The sequence below is a fragment of the Gossypium arboreum genome, chromosome 2, assembly GCF_025698485.1.
Source record: "Gossypium arboreum isolate Shixiya-1 chromosome 2, ASM2569848v2, whole genome shotgun sequence".
NCBI lineage: Eukaryota > Viridiplantae > Streptophyta > Magnoliopsida > Malvales > Malvaceae > Gossypium > Gossypium arboreum.
This window is the reverse complement of record NC_069071.1, coordinates 5,948,438-5,963,960: the sequence shown is the minus strand read 5'-3', so window position 1 is coordinate 5,963,960 and position 15,523 is coordinate 5,948,438. Positions and strand designations below refer to the sequence as shown.

General features: G+C 36.3%; 1 protein-coding gene across 1 annotated transcript; it reads right to left on the bottom strand.

Moving 5' to 3' along the window:
* Window positions 1-8,447: 8,447 nt before the first annotated feature.
* LOC108465159 (uncharacterized) lies at window positions 8,448-8,981 on the bottom strand. Its single transcript, XM_017765486.1, has one exon. It carries the CDS (start codon window positions 8,979-8,981, stop codon window positions 8,448-8,450), a length of 534 nt encoding a protein of 177 aa, XP_017620975.1.
* Window positions 8,982-15,523: the final 6,542 nt, after the last annotated feature.

The window sequence follows — 15,523 nt, the reverse complement described above, 5'->3', positions numbered from 1 at the left end:
AGATAGTAGAATTATGTTATTTTGGGTCCAAATTTTACGGCATGTATATAGAGGCACCTTAGTGTCCAAATGGTCATTTTGGATAGTTGGTTATATGGCAATTGTGACATAGCTCATCTTGTGTAATATGTTTTCCTTATGACTTAATAAACGTATGGCATTGATTATGTTTCATGCTAGAATAAGTGATTATATAAACTTGTATGTTTTGATATGTAGAAGATTATAAAATATGGTAAATAGGGTAACTAAGTTGATGAATGGTTGGAATTAATATATTTGAATGTTACGCTTGGAAATATAGTTGATGTATGTTTTGTTTTGGCTTAAACTAAGGTCATATAGGTTCATGGTGTACAAAAATGAAATGTATAGGTAAGCTTGTGGTAAACTTGAATGCCATATTCGATATGCTTTGGTGAACAAATGAATTGGTTAAGTCTAAATGATAACATGGATTGAAAGTCATTGATGATCACTAAACTAACTAAGATTTACGACAAAGGCAAGTGAACCTATCGAATAATAGTATAGTTATGGTGAGTTGAGAATATCGTATCCACGAGGACTAAAAGTACAAGTAATTACCTTTTCTCTATTATTTAGCCTATAAATTGAAGGGTTATTTTTAATCTAAAATTTAACTAAACTAATTACTAAGAACGCAACAGAGAATGAATTAAGAAAATAATTGAATAAACCAATGATATAGATAATACCCAGGAAAGAATCCACCTAAACTTCACTTATTATTCTGAACTTGAATTAAACAATTTATTCACTTGTGCCTTGATCAGTAAAAATCCCTAAATTATGTTAATATCTCTTTCAAGAGTAAAAACAACTGACTCTAGGTTGATTAATTGAAATCTCTTTCTAATTAAAATCCATACTGTCGCATTAACTCGATCTAGGATTCCCCTATTAGATTTGACTCTAATCATGTAGATTGATGTCATCCTATTTCTAGGATTGCATGCAACTCCACTCAATTATGCTAGATCTACTCTTAGACAGGGACTTTTGCTCCACTGAATAAGCACATTTAACTTGAATTAATATCCTGAAAATATCAAAACACAAAATAAGCATACATAATTGAGAACAAGAATTCAAGTATTTACCATGTAAATCAGAAATTAAATAACAAGATTCATCATAGGTTTCATCTTCCCTAGGTATCTAGGGAATTTAGTTCATAATCTGGAATAACATCTTCTCAAAGTTAGGAAAACAACAAGACATAAAGAAACCCAAGAAAACTTCTAAAAAAAATTAAATGGAGATCTTCAATATTGAAGGAGATCTGCTTTTAAAATGAATCTGATGACGTTCTTCAAGTCTTTTCTTCCTTTTTCTCTGTGTGTCCCCTTTAGGTCCTCTTTTAGTATGTATTTATAGACTTTAGAATGCTCAGAAAGCCTAAAAATGAGTTTTTTTGCGTGTTTGGGAAACAGGGAGTGATATCGACACGGGCTGGCACATGGGCGTGTGTCCAGCCCGTGTGGCTCACACGGGTGTGTGCCCAGCTCGTATGGCTTACACGGGCGCGTGACTAGCCCGTATGGAAATGCCTAGGCTGTGTGGTTCCTGAAGATAGCTTTTTTTATTCGATTTTGGCCTTTTTTTGTTCCTTTCACTTCCCTATGCTCATCTAAGTATAGAAACATAATTTTAAAGGATTAAGAGCATCAAATTCACTAATTTACATAATAAATCATCCAAAAATGTGTCAAGAATGAGATTAAAAACATGTTACTTTTATGGTTTATCAAATATCCCCACACTTAAGCGTTTGCTTGTCATCAAGTAAAATTCTCAACTCACAATTAAAATTAAACTTTCTCAACTAATAATTCTTGTCAATAATATTTTATCATAATTCACATACATTGATAATTCAACTAAAAGAGCACTAAAGATTCAAACAATCCAAGTCGAGCATTTTTTTACACGTGAAAACATAGGTATTTCCCCTCATCTAAGTAATTACCTTTAATTCAAAACCGACAAGGATTGACATCCTTACTAAAGATTCACTCAAATCACTCAAAGTGTTTAAGGTTCAAAAATAAGCACTCAATAGTTAAACATGAAAAGTTACCATAGGCTTGCATGAAAATTAAATCTCCACCACTATAAAATGATATGATACACAGATTAAAAAGTCTTTAAGAGGTTGTAATAGGGCTTAGGTTAAGGGTGTGGAAAAAGGCTAAAAAAAATGGTTAGAATTGAGATCGAATCGATAAATTACCAAACTAGAAAAATAAACAAATGCTAAATTAAAAACAATTACATCAATCGAAAGCTATTCAAGAATAATACGAGCTTCTTCTCAAAATATGAATTTAACTATTCAAGCTCACTCAACATAGAACTAAATAATAATGTATTATATATATTTTTTCATTTTTCTTTTTCATTTTCATTTTTTTTAAGAACAATAAGAAATAACTTAGCAAATGAAACAAAAGAGCATAGTTAGGCAACTAACCAAATCAAATCTCGATAAAAAGGGAGTTAGTAAAACGGAGAAAATTCTCAATGAATCAAAAGAGTGAGCTATGGGTTAACATGAATGGGTAAATCAAGAAACAGTGTATTAGGCTCAATGGGGTCCATTAAGGTTAATTATGAAGGTAGGCTTTTTATGGGATAAGTGGGTTAAAACTTAAGTGCCTTTACCATCTCAGTATATCAAATCAAAGGTGTGGTCTCGGCATGCATAATCGAAGCAAGTTCTAAAATAACAAATCAATATTGACATACTCATAACCAATAATAAAATGAGCAAGAAAAGTGTATGCTCTAAAGGCTTAAAATCTCACAAAAAATTATAGTTTTTGATGTCAATCTTGCAAATCTCAAACTTTAAGGTAATACCTCAATTCAGGGAAACAACCTAAAATTTTTTAATTTTGAAAATAGACTTATCATGCTTGGTTCTCTCATATCTTAAAGTTTAAACAATCAATGCACAAATACCTATGAATTTAATCCAAAACATATCAATAAAAATCATAAATCGATAAAAAATCATTCTAATAGTAATATGAGAAAATTACTTAAACACAAGACATAATTCAGTGATTTTCTAATAATCATATAAATAACCTCCGCACACTTAAGATGTACATTTTCCTCAATGCACAAGCATAGATAATCACAGTATAATCAGAATATCATAAGAGAGGGAGAAATTGAAACTGCCCTGACTATTGGATGAAATCTTCAGAAAAGTGAAAAGCGGAATTGTAGACAAATCTAAATGTAGTGCATGATTCTGAGCAACTAATAAGAAAATAAGCACAAATGGTGAAGAAGATTAAAGGGTTACTAACCCGATTAGAAACAACCATAATAAATAAAAATATAGTTCAAAATATAAAAGCAAAAGAAGTCTAAGAAAATAACAAAAAACATAAAAATAGAAATAAAACTAAAAATAAAGATAAAAATAAAATAAAAGAAAATAAATGGACTCAATGGTCTTCATCATCAGACACGTCGGTGTCGTGAGTCGTCGGCACTGGAGAGGAGATATGGAAATGTTGACAGATCCGCTGTAATGTCGCGTCAAAAGTGTCGAACTTTTGAGTGCAGTACTGCTCAAAGTGAGTGAGCCGCTTGGAGAGGTCATCTGAAGTAGTAGTAGAAGACAGGTCGGTGGCTCGAAGGTGGAGGCTATGGTGTGTCCTTGTGATGGAAAGGAACATCATCAGTGAAGTCCTCAAGTTTATTCTAAGCGTCAAAATGAAACAATCAATACTGAGAGGGATCCACTCTACGACGTCCCTCGATCATCCTCATATGTATAATGCTCGAGATTCCTTGCAGGGACATTTGGCCAACTAATGTGAGTGTAGAGGACTACTTCAGTGTGTCTAGGAGACCGAAGTGTCGAGCGAGGCGAGTCACATAAGGGCCTAAACAGATGGGGCCCTTTCTGTGGTGGTCAATTGGATGGCGAAAGGCTAGAGTAATGAAGTATGCCAAATTAATGATATGCCCATTTGCCATGCTCCATAGAAAATAAGCATCATGAGTGCTAACGACTCCGGTGCTCTCTCTCCTACCTGTCAAAGTGTTAGCTAAAAATGCATGAAGGTACCGTAAAGCTGGAGAGAGAGAAGTTACTTTCGAGCGACTCGTATCATAAAGTGTCTAGCTCGTTGTAAGCCCTATCCAACAATGTGATGGTTTGTAATGGATGTGTCGATGAAGTCGAAAGAAGTTCTCGGCACTCATAAATTCCTCTGTGTAGAGTCCCATAATAGCATCGAACTCAGGGATGTTCATATGGCACACCAAACCACCAAGTCGAAAAGTGATGGTGCCTAACTCACATGAGTCATCATGACCTGCTGTAGAAGCAATGTCGTGTAGAACTCTAGGTAAACTTCATGTAGTTGGGTTTGATGATGGAGAAGAATCTGTCCTACGGAGCTGTGGCAATAAATGTGCAAACATCATCAGCTAGTTAGACCTACTCCAACACGGCTCAATCGATACAGCGGCCTAGACCTAGTAGGTGCTGTCTAAGTAACTGAAATAGATCTTCCTAGGGGCTCGTAGAAAATCAAAGATAAGGGTGGGAGGCCTCTGCAGAAGCGCTCGAGGATGAGGTCGCACCATGGGTGTTCCGCTTTTTCGAAGCTGGGACGACGACCTTAGATTTGCCTCGTGTGTTCGTCATGGTGTGCCTGAAAAAGGAAAAGAATTCATCACTAAGTAAAGCATCACCAAAGGCCAAGAAGGTAAATTTCAATTAATCCTAACTAGTAAATTACTCCTAAAACAATAAGGAATAATAAAAATCAAATCATGGCATTTTGAAAACAAAAATAATAACAAGCATAAATAAATTAATAAATAAATCATTCTAATACTAAGAACAAAGAACAATAGTAATTGAAACAAGAGCAAGAAAGTAAAAATAATAAAACAAGAATGAATCATAATAATGATTATAAAAATAACTAAAATAGTAGCATGAAGAATAAACAGTGGATAGTAAGAAAATGAAACAAAATAATAAAAAGAGCAAGTATAATATATATATATATATATAATAGATTCAAAATAATAACAATAATCATATTGATTAGAATAACTAACCTAAACTAGCTACAATGAAATAGAAGTCAACATAATCAAATTAGAATAATAAACTAAAATAAAGGATTAATAGAATAATGAAATAAATAAGATACAAAAAAATAAAATAAAATAAAAATAATAAGAATGAATTAATAAAAATAATAATAAACAAAAAATAAAAATAGGAAAATGAGGAAAAGACCGATGGAAAAGTGTTGGGGTGGACATGCGGCGGTTGGGCGGGCGGTGGTGGAGCGATCGTGGGGTGTGTTGTGTGACGAGAGTGAAGGAGAGGGAAATGAATGAGAGGGGAAAGAGGGGGTGGTTCAATGGAATGGAAAAGAAAGGGAGAGGGGAGTGGTGCGACGGGGAATAGGGGCGTGAGGTTCGATTGGAATGGGACTACAGGAAAAAATGGGATAAGGGAAAAATAAAGGGAAGAGAGAGAGGGGGCTGCTAGGGGTTATGGTGCGTTGGGGAAGGGTCGAGTAGCTGGAAGTGTTAGGGGAAAGGGGGGAGGGAAAAATGGATAAATATGGTGGATTCAGCGATGGGTAAAGGGAAAATGTTGAAACGATAGAGAAAAGGGGCTGTTGGGGTTGGCCGGATTTACAAATGGAGGGTGAACGGCGGCCGGAGAAGGGTGGTTGAAGGGTTGCGACGGCTAGGGTTGAAGAGGGGAGGAAGAAGACAAAATAAGAAAAAAGAAAAGAGATTAGGGCTTTTATGGGGTGACACGGTCGTGTATAGGACTGTGTTGGGCCACACGGTCGTGTCACACACTCGTGTGGTTCTTTCTAACCCGTGTGCATTTTAAAAATACAAGCCCAGTCTTCACACAGCCTCGGCCACGACTATGTGTCCAGGCCGTGTGGTACACACGACCGTGTTACATGGCCGTGTGCAACCTCCTTTGCTTCTCTCATACCCTTGTGATCTCCCACACGCCTGTGTAGCTCGGTTGTGTCTCATACACGGCTGTGTGCCTTGCCCGTATAACTCTCTAACTTGTTTTAAAATTGAAAATTTTAGCTCCAAGTTTCACACGGCCTAGGACACAGCTGTGTGCCTTGCCCGTATAACTCTCTAACTTGTTTTAAAATTGAAAATTTTAGCTCCAAGTTTCACACGGCCTAGGACACGCCCGTGTGTCCAGGCCGTGTAGTCCACATGGTTGTGTCACACGCTAGTGTGGACTATTTTAGGTCGTGTCTTTATAAATTTTTGAAGAATTAAGTTCTAGGATCCATACGACCAAAGACAAGCCTGTGTGTCTAGGCTGTGTAACTCACTGTCGATTTTCTTCAAATTTTAAAACTAAGTCATAGAATCCACACAGCCTAGGACACGCCTGTGTGTCCAGACCATGTGGGTTTTAAAAACTCTTTTTTTTAATTAATTAATTTAAAAAAATGTCATGAGAGAAGTTAGCAATGTTAACGCCTAGGTTGCCTCATGAGAAGTGCTTATTTAAAGTCTAAGCTCGACTTACCTCGTATTCACATGATCACGGTGGTTTGCGGAGTCTAAACTTCTCTTTCTCGCTGCCAATTCTATTGACAAAATAAGGTTTGAGTCGAGTAATGTTTACCTTAAAACTTTCAAATTCAGAATCATTTACCTCGATTGTACCGTATTGGAAAACATTCAGTATTGTAAAAGGAGTTGCTCCGTTCGTATTAAGCTCTGAAGTGGCAATTTGATAATCTGTTTTATCTAACATTACTTAGTACCCAACCTTAAATTGGTTCGTTCTATCCTTGTGCTTGTCATGGCGTCGCTTTGGTTCTGTATTTTGTATTCTCAGTTTCTCCTTGACATGTGTCTGCCATTTGTCTAGTTCATCGATCTACAACCTTCGTTCTTCATGAGTTGTTCTGTTTTTGTCACATAAGCTAGAACGTGGCTCTATCATGTTTTTCCAAGGTGTTTCCTACAAAGAATGTTGAGCCACAAGGTTACTCATATTAACAGAACTCGTATAATCAACTCAATCACTAGATATCTTAGCTGAATCACGAGCTTAGAGTTTAATCGTGTCATCACCTACACGAAGTAGTAATTCACCTGTACCAACATCGATAATAGTTCTAGCAGTTGCTAAAAAGGTTCGTCCTAAAATTAAAGGTACGTCACTATCCTCATCCATGTCTAAAACAACAAAATCAACTGGGAATATGAATCTATCAATTTTCACAAGTACGTCTTCAACAATACCCCTAGGAAATCTAATGGTTCAATCTATTAATTGAATATTCATCCTAGTTTGTTTAGGTTTCCCAAGACCCAGTTGCTTAGACATTTTATAGGGCATTACATTAATACTTTCCCTTAAATCAGCCAAAGCATTAGCAACATTTAAAGTACCAATTAAACAAGGAATAGTAAAACTTCTTGGATCTTTCAATTTATTGGGTAGTTTATTTTGCAAGATAGCTGAGCAAATTGCATTTAGCTCTACATGCGACGAATCATCTAACTTCTATTTGTTTGCCAAAAGCTCCTTTAGAAATTTAACTGAATTGGGCATCTACGAAAGAGCTTCAATAAACGGTAAGTCAACTAGTCTATACCCAATATGACATCAAACTCATTGAATGGTAACAACATCAGATCGGGTGGAAAACAGTGACCTCTAACTATCAAGGGACATTTCTTGCATACTTTATCGACTATCACATGCTTACCTAAGGGGTTTGACACCTTAATCATAAACTCCATAGACTTACCAGGTATGTTTATACTAGACACCAATTTCGTGTACACATACGAATGAGTAGAGCTAGGATCAATCAAAGTAATAACAACATTATCATAGAGAGAAAATGTACCGGTGATCACATCGGGAGAAGATGCATCTCACGTATGTGTATGGCGTAGGTTCTAGCCGGAGCTCTAGCTTCGGATCTCCCTGTGGTGTTTCTCGTCACATTCTTGATGCTAGCCCCAAATCTAACATTTTTCTCTGGTCTTCCTTTAAAATTTGTGCCACTCTTGTACTCTGAAATTTTCCTTTCTCATTCATCTCAGGGAAATTCTTCATGAAATAGTCTTGAGAACCATATTAAAAACAGGATCCATCGTTCATTCTACACTTGCCAAAATGACTTTTACCACAATACTGGCACTTTGGTCGAGAAGACCTGACGTTACCCACACTAGCCACCGATGTAGCAAGAGATTTAGAATCTGAATCTTACTTCTTACGATCTCTATGCGAGTGTTCGGCTAACACATGAGGACGAAAGTAAACGTCTCTGGATTTCTTAGACTGAGATGGAAATGACTTGCTCGAATGTCTCTTCCTTGCATCCCTAGTTTCTGCCTCGATTTTTTCTCCTTAATTAATTCTTTGGCCTTACAAGCTTGATTAACGAGCACCACTCCTTTAATTCAAGGACATCAACTAACAATCTGATATCCTCATTAAGTTCGTCTTCAAACCTTCGACACATCTTGGCCTCGGAGGACACACACTCCTGAGCATACTTATTAAGTCGGATGAACTCCCTTTCATATTCAGTAACCATCATGCGGCCTTGTTTCAAATCAATAAATTCCTTATGCTTTTGATCCATGAATCTTTCACTAATGTATTTGTTCCGGAATTCTTCTTGAAAGAATTCCCATGTAACCCTCTCGTGAGGTACTACTGAAACTAATGTTTTCCACCAGTAGTATGCCGAATCACTCAACAAGGATATGACACACTTCAAGCATTCTTCGAAAGTACAAGATAATTTATCGAATACCCTGATGGTATTCTCAAGCCAGAACTCTGCCCTTTTGGGATCGTCATCTTTATTTGCACGGAACTTCTCGGTTCCATGCTTTCGGATCTTGTCTACTGAAGGTCTATTCAGTTTCAAAAAATCCATACTTTGGGGTGCTACAGGGACAGGTTTAGGAATAAATAGAGGTGGAGGGGGTTAAGTATTCGGGTTTGCTCGAACAAACTCTGTATACCATTCATTCATCATGTGGAGAAAGGCTTCCTGAGCTTTTTCTCCCCTCTGACTAACCGTGGGAGGTCAATTATTGGATGGCACCGCCCATTTAGCAGGAGCCGGTGCATTACTTTCTACATCGCCCATCATAGTTCGATCGGGATCTATTACTATAAGAAAACATGGTAACAAAATCAAGAGTAATCACTCTATCGCAATTTATTTATGGCATGTATAGCTAGACTCATACACACGCTAGGTTAGTCCGAGAACTGATTAAACCATAGCTCTGATACCACTAAATGTAACACCTCTTACCCGAGTCTAAGGCTGAGACTGGCTACGATGCATTACCATACTTAACCACATGCATATATTCATTTCTGAGTTACCAAGACTTGATCAAATTTAAAACTCTTTTAAACTTTGCCTAAACCCCTTAACATGGGCCTACGAGGCCTCAAACTTTCATTGGAAACCATTTAGAATCAACTCGGGTCCTTAAATCGACTAAATAAAAATGACTCTTGAAACATAGCACACGCCCATGTGGAAAGGCAACACACCCGTGTGGTCATTATAACATGGCCGTACTGATGGGGTGCCATTATAACATGGTCATTATAACACACAGCCTAAGCATCTAGGGATACGCCCGTGTCCCATACCCGTGTAAATTAAATTCTAAATTTGAACTTACAGGGGTTTTCATATGGCCTGACACATGCCCGTGTCTGTGGCCCGTGTCCTTCACACGGCCATGACACTCCCGTGTCTAAAAACCTTGACATTCTGCTTCTGACGTTAGTATCCCATTAGGGTACATGGCCAAGGCACATCCGTGTGCTAGGCCGTGCCCTTCACACGGTCGAGACACACGGTCGTATCACTACCTGTGTGTTTACTACCATGCATACTGACTTGAAAAATTTACGTGCAAGAGACACACGGCCGGACACCACGCCTATGGGCTGGCCGTGTATCACACAGGACCTAGACACACGCTCGTGTGTTTATCCGTGTGGAAAATATAAGGCTATTTACAAATCCTTATGCCACCCTGAAACAAAATTTAATACCAACTAACATGTCAAAGTATAATTTAATATGAGGTATCAACCAACAACCATAGCTAAGGCCTATATACATTTACAAATTTAACCATGTCAACAATTTCACATTCGCAAAAGACTATCTTGCATTCATATAATGATTATAGAAAATGAGTCCAATGTTAAAATAAGCTAACATATTTGGCCCCAAAACAATGTGACACAAAAATAAAATCAAAGGTTCTTATACATGCCATAATCAAAATGATAAAACTAGCTATACCAATTGATTCAAGGATAGTGTGACTGGCTTTAATGACGTAGGCGACGATCCTCGAATTACTTTGGCGGCACTATAAGAAAAGGGGAAGAAAAAAGGGTAAGCATGGGAGCTTAGTAAGTACATATATGCAAATAAGTGTAACTAGAAACACATTCATCTAACAATGGCTTATCATACTTAAATGATATATCATTTTAACTTCACTATCTTGCTCTTCCTTCTTTTACTCATACTTACTACATCTCATCACATACTAAGGATTTCATTCGAGAGTTTAGTATACATACCTGTAATTACCCATAAAACAACTCAAGTTCATTCTCTCTATTGACATACCTCATTGGAAGTATCGCCAATCCATTCGTCGAGTTACCCCTTTGAATACTCGAAAATACCAATGAATACACGGCTAGTTTACTCTTAAGTACTATACAAGTAGCCAAAGCTACCTCGTACTTTGTAATACTTTCATATTTGAGCTACTCACGGGCCTTTTCACCAAGTCAGTACCCAGTCCCTATAGCTTTATCATGTAATGCTCGCTCATTGAGCTACTCACGGGTCTGCACACAAAGTCAGTACCTGAACCCACATTACGTAATTCACTTATCTCATGAACTCAGACTCAACTCATGAGTTCAGATCGCTCAATTTCTCATGACTTATATTTTATATCCTATACTATTTTCGAGGTTCGACGAGTTCTCGTGTCTAACCTGATGTTGTCGCACTTGTTCATAATATGAATTTACTCTTATTTCGTACTACTTATACTTTCATGGTATCAAGTAAGATTATGATACATAAATAAAACATTTAAAAGTAAGATAAAATAACACATTATTTACCTATGTACTTACCTCAGCACAAAATGATGGGAACGAGCCTAATCCTCGTAAATTTTGTTCTTCCCTCGATCAAGACCCAAATCACGTTTCTCTTGATCTAAAATGTCAAAAATTAGCTTATTGAATACACAAATCATTCAATTCAACTTAAGACTCATACTTTGGTAAAATGACTATTTTGCCCTTGAACTTTACAAAAATTACGAGTTTACCCCTAGGCTCGAAAATCAATTTTTATCAAATTTCTTTATTAGCCAAGCCTAATTGACCATTTATTTCTCTAATGACCACCCTAAATTCTCAATATTTCACAACATTACTATCTATTTTACAAAATTTACAAAATGGTCCTATTAGGGTTTTCATGAGAAGTCCCTTCACAAAAGTTGTTCATTCAACAACCAAGACTCATTTTCTTCCATAAAACTCAGTAAACATACAAATCCTTTCATGGTAAGTCTCTAGACTATCAATCATTTCACAAAATAGTCCCCTCAATAGCTAGATTAAGCTTTAGGGGTCCCAAAAGTACAAAAATTATCAAGAATAACCCTCAAATTGACTTACTTGCAAGAGGCTATCTTGGCTGAAATTTCAAGGCTTCAGAACCCTTATTTTTTCTGAGAATTTTGGTGAAGAAGAAGAGATGAAATGCGTGATATCACCTTTTGTTTATTTTATTTCTTTTTAGTCAAACAAATCACCAAATTTTTACCTAACATTGACTAGCCTAATTCTTTGTCCATATGGCCGGCCATGCTGCATTTTAAGTGTCTATTTTTCATTTAAAGACCTTAAATTTTGGCTCTCTAGCTATTTGGTATGTCTATCAAGTGAAATTGAACTTACCGTTTATGTGATTTAGTCCTTTTTTGCGATTAAGCTAACAAACGCTAAAATTAATTCACAAAAATTTTCATACACCTTTATAAACATGCCGTCACACATAAAATAATATTAAAATAATTTTCCTGACTTTTGAATGGTGGTTCCAAAACCACTGTTCCGATTAGGCCTATAATCGAGCTGTTACATAGGGTCTCTAAATTCATTTGCACGAAGGAAGAAATATCATTCATCAACTTAGCTGTCTTAGCCGGTAGAAAATACTTTAGTAAAAATTTCTCAATCATTTGATCCCATGTAGTGATAGAACCTCGTAGTAAGGAGTTAAACCACTGTTTAGCTTTATTCCTCAACGAGAAGGGAAACAACCGTAGTCGAATGGCATCATCAGAAACGCCATTAATCTTGAAAGTGTCGCAGAATTCGAGAAAATTAGCCAAATGAGTATTTGGATCTTCATCTTGCAAACCATTGAACTGAACAAACTGTTAGATCATCTGAATGTGTTCGGTTTCAGTTTAAAGTTATTCACAGCAATAGTAGGTCCCACAATACTCGATTAAGCCCTAGTTAGAGTAGGCTTAGCATAATCGTACATAGTACAAGGAGCAGGATTTGGATTTACAGGGTTCGCAGCCACCACAAGAGGTAGCTGATTATTTTGATTTCTAACCATCTCTTCAGTAACGATAATAACGTCCTCTTGCTCTTCCACTATATTCTGTCGACTCTGCCTTGCTTCTCTATGATTTCTGCGAGCTGTGCTTTCAATCTCACTGTCGAATACTAAAGGTCTTGACGGGTTTCTTCTAGTCATAAACTAAAGGAACCTGCTAGAAACAAACAAAAGAAAAATTAGAAAACAAAAATTAAACTAAAAACAAAAATAAAATGCAATAAAAAAATGGCTAAGCTAATAAAAATCTAGTGTTCCTAATATTTTAGTCCTTGACAACGGTGCCAAAAACTTGATGATCACTAAACTAACTAAAATTTACGACAAATGCAAGCGCACTTATCAAATAATAGTATAGCTATGGTGAGTCGGGAATATCGTATCCACGAGGACTAAAAGTACTAGTAATTAACTTTTTTCTATTTTTAGCCTATAAATTGAAGGGGTTGTTTTTAATCTAAAATTTAACTAAACTAATTACTAAGAACACAACAGAGAATGAATCAAGAAAATAATCGAATAAACAAATAATATTGACAATACCCAGGAAAGAATCCACCTAGACTTCACTTATTATTCTGAATTTAAATTAAACGATTTATTCACTTGTGCCTTGATCCGTAGAAATCCCTAAATTACGTTAATATCTCTTTCAAGAGTAAAAATAACTGACTCTAGGTTGATTAATTGAAATATCTTTCTAATTAAAACCCCTATTGTCGCATTAACTCGATCTATGGATTCCCCTATTAGATTTAACTCTAATCTGGTAGATTGATGTCGTCCTATTTCTAGGATTGCATGCAACTCCACTCAATTATGCTAGATTTACTATTAGACAGGGACTTTTACTCCATTGAATAAACACATTAACATGAATCAATATCCTGAAAATATCAAAACACGAAATAATCATTCATAATTGATAACAAGAATTTAAGTATTTATCATGTAAATCAGAAATTAAATAACAAGATCCATCATAGGTTTCATCTTCCCTAGGTATCTAGGGAATTTAGTTCATAATCTGGAATAACATCATCTCAAAGTTAGGAAAACAACAAAACATAAAGAAACCCAAGAAAACTTTTAAAGAAATTAAATGGAGACCTTCAATCTTAAAGGAGATCTGCTTCTGAAATAAATCTGATGGCATTCTTCGAGTCTTTTCTTCATTCTTCTTTGTGTGTCCCCTTTAAGTCTTCTTCTAGTGTGTATTTATAAACTTTAGAATGTTCAGAAAGCCTAAAAATTGGGTTTTTCCACGTGTTTGAGAAACAGGGAGCGATATCGACACCGGTTGGCACATGGGAGTGTGTCCAGCCCATGTGGCTCACACGGGCGTGTGCCCAGCCCGTGTGGAAATGCCCAGGCCGTGTGGTTCCTGAAGATATCTCTTGTCTGATTTTGGCCTATTTTTCGCTCCTTTCACTTCCCTAATGCTCATCTAAGTATAGAAACATAATTTTAAAGGATTAGGAGCATCAAATTGACTAATTTACATAATATATAATTCAAAAATGTGTCAAGAATGGGATTAAAAACATGTTACTTTTATGGTTTATCAGTCATGTTAAATGGTTGATTCAAATGTTATAAACTTGCTATAATAGGTTTTGTCATGATCTGGCATAGGTAGAATTGGTAAATTGATTGAATATAAACATATGATTTTGTTCAAAATTATTGAATAGGTACAAAAGAAAATGTATTTTGCCAAGAACATGGGCAACGTTGCAACCAAGAAATTCCAACATCGCAACTTCATCCAACAATAAGTGACGTTGCGATGTGGAGAGATTTGACGTTGCAACGTAACTCACTGAGTTGACGTGGTCAGGATAAGGAAATTATGAAGTCGTGACGTCGGCCTAAAATTTTTAAAACTTTATAATTTGGTCCTAATTCATGTTCAAGTTAGCAAAAGAGCTTTCGTAAGCTCTTGTAGGACTTAGAAATGATTGTGTAACATACTTTTAATAGGAATGGTACTTAGGTTTTGTCATGATTTGGCATAGGTAGGATTGGTAAATGATTGAATGTGAACATATGATTTGGTTGGAAATTATTGAATAGGTACAAAAAAAAGTGTATTTTGTAAAAAATAGGGGCAACGTTGCAACCAAGAAATTTTGACTTCGCAACTTCGTCCGACAGTAAGTGGTGTCGCGATGTTGAAAGGCTTGATGTTGCAACCTAACTCACTGAGTTGATGTGGTTGCATCAAGAAAATTATGAAGTCGCGATGTCGACCCGAAATTTTTAGAACATTATAATTTGGTCCTAATTCATGCCCGAGTTAGCAAAAGAGCTTCCATAAGCTCGCGTGGGACTCAAAAATGATTGTGTAACATACTTTGAATGGGAATGATACTTAGTTACGAGTAGGAATGACTGAATGTTGCAAAACTGTCTATAATTGCTTTGACGATGGTTGTGGCATCTTGCAGCTCAAACCCGATGGTTGAGTTAAGTGAGGGGTGTTAGAAGTTATTAGTGAAGGATAGATTAATGACTAATGTAGAAAGGCTTTGAAGGGGTTTATCTGAAATTGAAGAATGTGGTATATATGGTGCAAGCAAAGAGACGGAGTCGCTTGTAGTTCGCAATTGTGCCATCGTGGTAACCATGTGGATGAGAGTCATCCTGCAACATATGTATGGGGAATTTTTCTCCCCGAATCTGAGTAATTGGATCAGTAGCAGCATTCTTAGTACGAATAATTTAAAGTGGACCGTGGATTGGAGCAACCTTTTAGAATTCCTTTG

What these genes read in the sequence shown, in the direction of transcription:
- LOC108465159 (XM_017765486.1), bottom strand. Translation starts at nt 8,981, where the DNA reads ATGGATTTTTTGAAACTGAATAGACCTTCAGTAGACAAGATCCGAAAG.